This window comes from Atta cephalotes (genome assembly GCF_000143395.1).
Source record: "Atta cephalotes unplaced genomic scaffold scaffold00090, whole genome shotgun sequence".
NCBI classification, from domain to species: Eukaryota; Metazoa; Arthropoda; class Insecta; order Hymenoptera; family Formicidae; genus Atta; species Atta cephalotes.
Genome location: NW_012130154.1, coordinates 323,887 through 330,270, shown reverse-complemented (window position 1 = coordinate 330,270; position 6,384 = coordinate 323,887). Strand labels below are relative to the sequence as shown.

The window sequence follows — 6,384 nt, the reverse complement described above, 5'->3', positions numbered from 1 at the left end:
TATATATATATATATATATATATATATATATATATATATTATACCCGTGAATATAAATATATATTTATTATACTTGCCTTCTGTATCGTGATCGAAGCAATTCATCAAAAATACACATGTTGATACATGCAAAAACAGAGAACGAGAGACATTTAATACATTAAGATTTTTCTTTACAAATGAAAACGTACAAATCGTGAAAAATATTGCTTCTTTTTGCCGCGGTATAAAAAAAAGAGAAGAAGAAAAATGTTTTAATATTTAGAAAAATGATTAAAAATAATTAAGCATAGAGTTGTTCAGTTATGCAACAAATCACATCGTCGATATTTAAAAATTGTGAAGTTCTTCTCATATCTTGAATTTATTGATTTTAAGCAAATCATGCTCATTTTCTTATTAAAAAGAAGTAACATGTTCTTATTAAAAAGAAGTAACATGTGTGCATTAAGCTTTTAAGTGCTATGCATAATTCACTAATTTTCCCATTTTATCATCGTTATTCGATAATGAACTCACATAAGAGTGTTTATGGGGTGCCTCCACATAAGCTATCGGTATTATCCTGTTCTTGTAGATTCGAAGAACCTCTTCATCGGGTACGGGATGCAAGCCACGATAAACGGCCCCCAATTGAATTTGCAAGAAGCTGTCGAGTTTCAGCAGGAGACCTTTCTCGATGTCGTAATGGAGGCCGCGAACGGCAAAATTTTCTCTGTACTCTAGATTGGCAATTCCCTCTGGATACTGGAATAATTAAGCTTGTTTAAGTGAACTTCAAGATGAAATTCTAATCAGTTGTAATTGTCCTTTGATTTCGGAAGAAATTTTGAGGAGCTGAACTTTAAGGTGAAAAGACAAGCTTTGCGTACTATTACACATTTAATTCTTTTACCTTTCATTAAAGCAGAAACTAAAGCTTTTACTAAAGTTTTTAATAAAGCACAAACTATTTTTCATAATTAAATAATATTTATCTTGAAAATGATAAAAAGATTTACAATACATACGAAATACATTTATTTTATTAATTATTAAATATATTTGATCAAAGACATTTTAATTATATTTTTTTTATTATTATACAAAAAGTTGATTCTAGATTTTATTCAAAGAAGCAAAAGAATTGCATATATAAATACATATCTTATCGATTTGATTAATTCAGCAAATTTATCACAAAATAGAGACCTTATATTTTTTAATAAGCATATCACGACCCAGGCTGTAAAGCAAGTAGTCCATAGATGGCTTGTAACACGCCAGCGTGTAATCGTAATCAAATCCATAGACCTGGACCTCTTTCAAATCGAGCTCGTTGCAAGCAAACACGCCTTTGGGATTCACATCTTGCGGCAATTTCTTTGCTATAAAATTACGACAATGAAAATTAATCCGAGAAGTCTGAAGAGAAAAAGATGCTGAGCACCTAATCTATTGTTAGATCTAGGCATGTATTTTAAATACTTTTATTTAAAACAGTATTTGTAATACAAGTATATTTTATATTTTATATTTCAGCGGGCATAAGAAAATATTATGTATTTTGTATTTAAAATCGAAAGATTAAAAGTTTTTTTATATATTACTTTGTAATTCAAATAGCAAGATTGATCGTCAATCTTATAGTATTTAAAATACAAAATACTTTTATATGATCCCATATGTGAAATACAAAATTTGCATCGCTAAAAAAATTTATGCTTCGCTAAAATACCAAATGTAAATTATAGTTGTCTTACAACTCTCTTAATTTTTGTTTTTCAAAGAAAAATATTTCAAATACATGCCCAGTCCTATCTAACGCGATAAGAGGCGAACGGTGCGATGAAAGACTTTGTCCCTCTCTGAGAATTGGAAATGGATCGGTATCGCTCGCATCCGATCTTAATTTCGCGCGAGCTCGAGTCTCAATTGGAATGAACTACAGTTATTACTCCTCCAGACCTAACTGGCGATCAATTTGTGCGTCAGTGCTCCCGTTTCATTCTATAGATGCGCGCGATACAGGCCGATTTTCACTGTCCTAGATTTTTCTGCCCGGCATTCGTCGCCTCCTCTCTGTGCCGTGAGAGACCGATCTCCGCGATCTAAAATCTAATCCGCTCTTTGGCCGCTCTCCTTATGATGCTTTTCGTCAGCAGAGTAATTAATTAAGACGGACACTGGAGTGTTGGACGAGCCGAGAGACGTGGCGAATATCCTCATCAATAATTTATGTATTTTTTCTGTTAACTCGCTCACTCAAATAACTTGCTCGATGCGACTTCATGTCGTTATCATATGAGCCGTCCAATTGCGACGATAAATATAGGCTACGGTTCGTAAGTTTGTCAACGCAGCCGGAGATACACGGGTATTTAATATTGAAATTTCGTGAGACTACGTTTTACTGTGTTCTTCGCACTCGCGACAAATTTATGTGAATGTGCATCGGTCCGTTTTTTTTCTCTTGGCATGCCTTCCGGTTTTTTAATTTATCGAAGCTCCGCAAATTCATAAATAATATATATCGCTAATTTCTATAATTATAAGCGATAAGATATGCACTGCTTGTACTTATTTATATGTATATATACAGGAGATACAAAAAACGCGAATATCTGAGAAATATCTATCTATTTGTTTTATTAATAAAAAGTTGGTCCATTATTTGTTTAAATCACACAGTTTAAATCTACAGATTCTATCCTTGTTAAAATAGAGTTGAATAGGATAGCAACTGCTACAGTACAACCATTCCTTTTATATCATACCATTCTTCTAACAGAAGTCTTCTAATTGCTTAAAAGATATTGAAGGAGAAAATCTCTTGTACAACATAGTTCGCAAAGAAACGTAAGGGCATCCTAAAGACGTCTTAAAGACGTAATAAAGACGTCTCTAGGACGTCTCTTGGAAAAGTGTGTTGTTTCTTACTCTGTACTTCAAAACCACAAATATTGCGAAATATTGTAATAATATATTAATTGATATTTAAATCAGGCATTGATTAAAAAAGATGGAAAAACGATGAAATTTTGAAGAATAAAGAGTTCTTTTGGAAAATAAAATGAAAAGAAAATTTTCTCCTCAAATATCATTTATATAAGCAATTGGAAGATATTCTATTAAAGCGACAGTACAATATTAGATTTACTCAAGATAGAATAGTCATTCGTTGAGTGACTATTCAAACAATAATAGAATGTGTATTAAAAGCAAATGATGGGCCAACCTCTTATTAATAAAACAAGTAAAATAAATAGCGTTTTTCCCAGAGTTTCATAATTATTATGTTATCAATCTCTTCTATTTATAATGCCATATATAATATATGGGGACTTTTTTAGGCCCTACAATGAAAGAAATTAGAAACCGAAATAAACGTTGAATATTAAAAATTAAAAAAATTAGGAAATGAATATAGAAACAATGTATACGATGAATACGAATAAGATATAAGACATATTCTGATTATATATATTATAAAGCTACAAATTCCGATATTCTGGAAGTATTGAAAATCTATAGCGCACGTAATATATAATGTAGGGTGCGTTCCGAGTTGCGCATAAAGCGCATGTATGATGCATCATTCTTTTTGTTGTTTACCAAATAATAAAGAAGAATAAAATGATAGCATGCGCTTTATACGTAACTCGGAGCATCCATAAATTTTCAGTACGCAGCGAATATCAAAACATCCCAGATTATGTTTTGTATCGTTTTTATTTGTATCTATTGTATTTCTATATAAATGTGTATTTCTATATAAATATATTAATTTATTTTTTTTACATTTATCTAATGAATAATTTCTGTTCCTAATATTTTTTCCCATTGTATGCACAACCTTACATATTTTTAATTGGAACAATCTGCATTTCAGATCGCGTTAAATTAAAAGACTGAGTCTTTTTTTCTTTTTAAATTTTTAGATACAGTAATTATGAATTTTTATTTTCTACCAATTTCCTGCTTCCTGCAAAAAAACAATAAAGTTGTAATCAATGAATGTTCAATATTTTTTAAGAATGTATCGTAAACAACAAACAAAAGCTATAATTGCGCTAATATTGCTAATTCAAGTGTTCGGACACGTGTATTCGAGTGTTTGGCGACCGGCCATTCGATGGCGAATTTTGTCGCATCGTCGTTGCAAACGTAATCATAACATATGCGTCTCTCAGAACTTTTGTCGGATCCCGTCGCAATTTCGCCGCAGCGAAGACGCATAACGATGCGTCGTCGTTCTTGCAGGGAGAACGATCGATCCGCGTGCCAATAATTCGCTCGGCATGCGCGCCATGTCAAGGTCGCGCAAGCGCACGTGCCCTATCGATATATCGAACGCGCCGAGCGCATGCGCAGCACCCTTCGCGCGTGACGAAAGTACACAAACACAGACGCAGGCGAAAGACACGCACGCAAGTGACGCGCGATCGACGCGTACTGACATGGCCATAGTATGTTGACCACTCACACTTGCACTTCTCGAGCATTCTCAGGTAATTCTCGCGCAGGTCTTCGCGCGATACTTGACCGCGGTTGAGGGCGCGATCGCCCACCGTGCGTCTGGATGTTCCATGCGGTCCAGGGAGCGCAAACGACCGTGTTTCGATGACGCGGCGCGATGTCGCGACGAACCTCGCGTACAACATTACGGACGATCGGGACGATTGGCGGACACGCGACGCAAACCACCGCTGCGCCGCGCGGCGATTGGCCGCACCGCGCGGGCGGCCGGTTTGAATTGGGCCGCCACAGCTGACCTCGCGCCTCTACCTTCTCCACGAACGTGGCGGTTTATTAGACGCGGCGTAGACTGAAGTTTGCCGCGAGATAAGGACGAAATCGAGCGATTGGTCGCGCCATTCGATCACTTGTTTCGATATACATGATGCGATTGGGCGTTACTTTTATATCTCGTTCGCTATTGAATGATTGAATTTCCTTCTTCGTCTTCATCGTGCCCGTGATGTTCCCTTCAATCATTTGTTGCGTTCGTGCCTCCAACGTCATTAGTGCAGCATCGTTTCGTATGCCTTGCGCGATATATAGATCGTAAGATTTATATAATAGAAGGGTTATTTGAGCGTGTTAACTGCTATTTATACTCAATGAATTTAAATGAGACATGCTATGTTTGCAATGACGACGGTGTTTCGAAATCATAGCGCTTATATTGCGCGAATGCGAAGGATATTTACAAGGCGACTATTATGAAGGTAATATGTTTCAAATGTATAGGAGAAAGCTTTGAAATTTTGAAAAATCTTTAGTTATTGGATATTAGTTTCGATTTACAAAAATATAATTTTGAAATTCTTGCTACGCAAGATATTTTGTTGAACATTTAAAAATCTCGCTTTGTATATGATATTAATTAATTTGTTTTTTATTTTGCGCTTGTGAAGTAATTTTGAAAAAGAAAGACGCTCACTTCAGTCAATTTTCAGCAATTTGTCTCAAATTTTAAGATAAAATTTGTAATTAATAAAATAATAGAATCATTAATATTAATATAAAATTTATTTATATTATATGTAATATGTATAATTAATTATTATATTGATAATTAATAGTATATTATTATGTATAAAAAATTATTATTTGTTATATGTATTCTAATATTTCTGTTATTTTATTTATTATACAACATATAAATTATAAATGGAATTTTATTCTAACAACTAATTAAGTATATGTATATATATATATATGTGTCTAAATGGATTCAAATTATTTTTAAACGAATTTCGAAACGGATTTCTAAGTGGGTTATCATAGATTGAATCAGTGATAAATTATAATATTTTATCAATTATATCAATTATTAATTATATCTTAAAATGATAATCTTTATTCATTTCTATATGTCTTTCTAAACTCGCTGCGTATGTCTCTTATTCGACATTCGACTTAAATACTTGTTCAAATATATACGGAAATGCTCCGTTTTCTTTATTTTATCTTCGAGTCACACAAGTTGTTAAAATACGATCCATCGTGATTACGTGACATTAAATGACTCTAATTACAGCCAAACGTTCGAAATACTCGTTTTTAGAAAGTTGATGAATCCGTTCATGAGATCTATATTTAAAGACAATTGTTTCTCTCCCCCATTGCTTAATATTTACTTCATGTTAAGTCCGATAAATAGGTTAATTGCTGCACACGAGTTTCCTACCTTAACTGCGTGATTTGAATGCAGCAGTCGGTGAGTTTCTCTGCGCAAGAAGTAAATACCCGAGGCTCGTTATATAGGTATTCAAGGTATTCCCTGTACAAGTGACGTACAGGGACATTCTAGGATACTTAGCACACTTGGCATTCGATTCTAGAGAGATTCGCGATTTATGTCGCTCCCAACCGTTACGAAGAGCCCCTGGCCGATTC

At 34.0% G+C, this 6,384-nt stretch overlaps 1 protein-coding gene across 1 annotated transcript in view; it reads right to left on the bottom strand.

Annotated features, from left to right (window-relative positions):
* LOC105624835 (5'-nucleotidase domain-containing protein 3) overlaps positions 1 to 4,643 on the bottom strand; it is a 6,832-nt gene extending 2,189 nt beyond the window's left edge. The window contains exons 1-3 of the mRNA XM_012206187.1: positions 4,466 to 4,643; positions 1,192 to 1,367; positions 520 to 747 (exon numbers count right to left, since the gene is read on the bottom strand). Coding sequence (XP_012061577.1) covers positions 520 to 747; positions 1,192 to 1,367; positions 4,466 to 4,643 — 582 coding nt within the window. The remainder of the gene's footprint in view (positions 1 to 519; positions 748 to 1,191; positions 1,368 to 4,465) is intronic.
* Between the last annotated feature and the right edge of the window lie 1,741 nt (positions 4,644 to 6,384).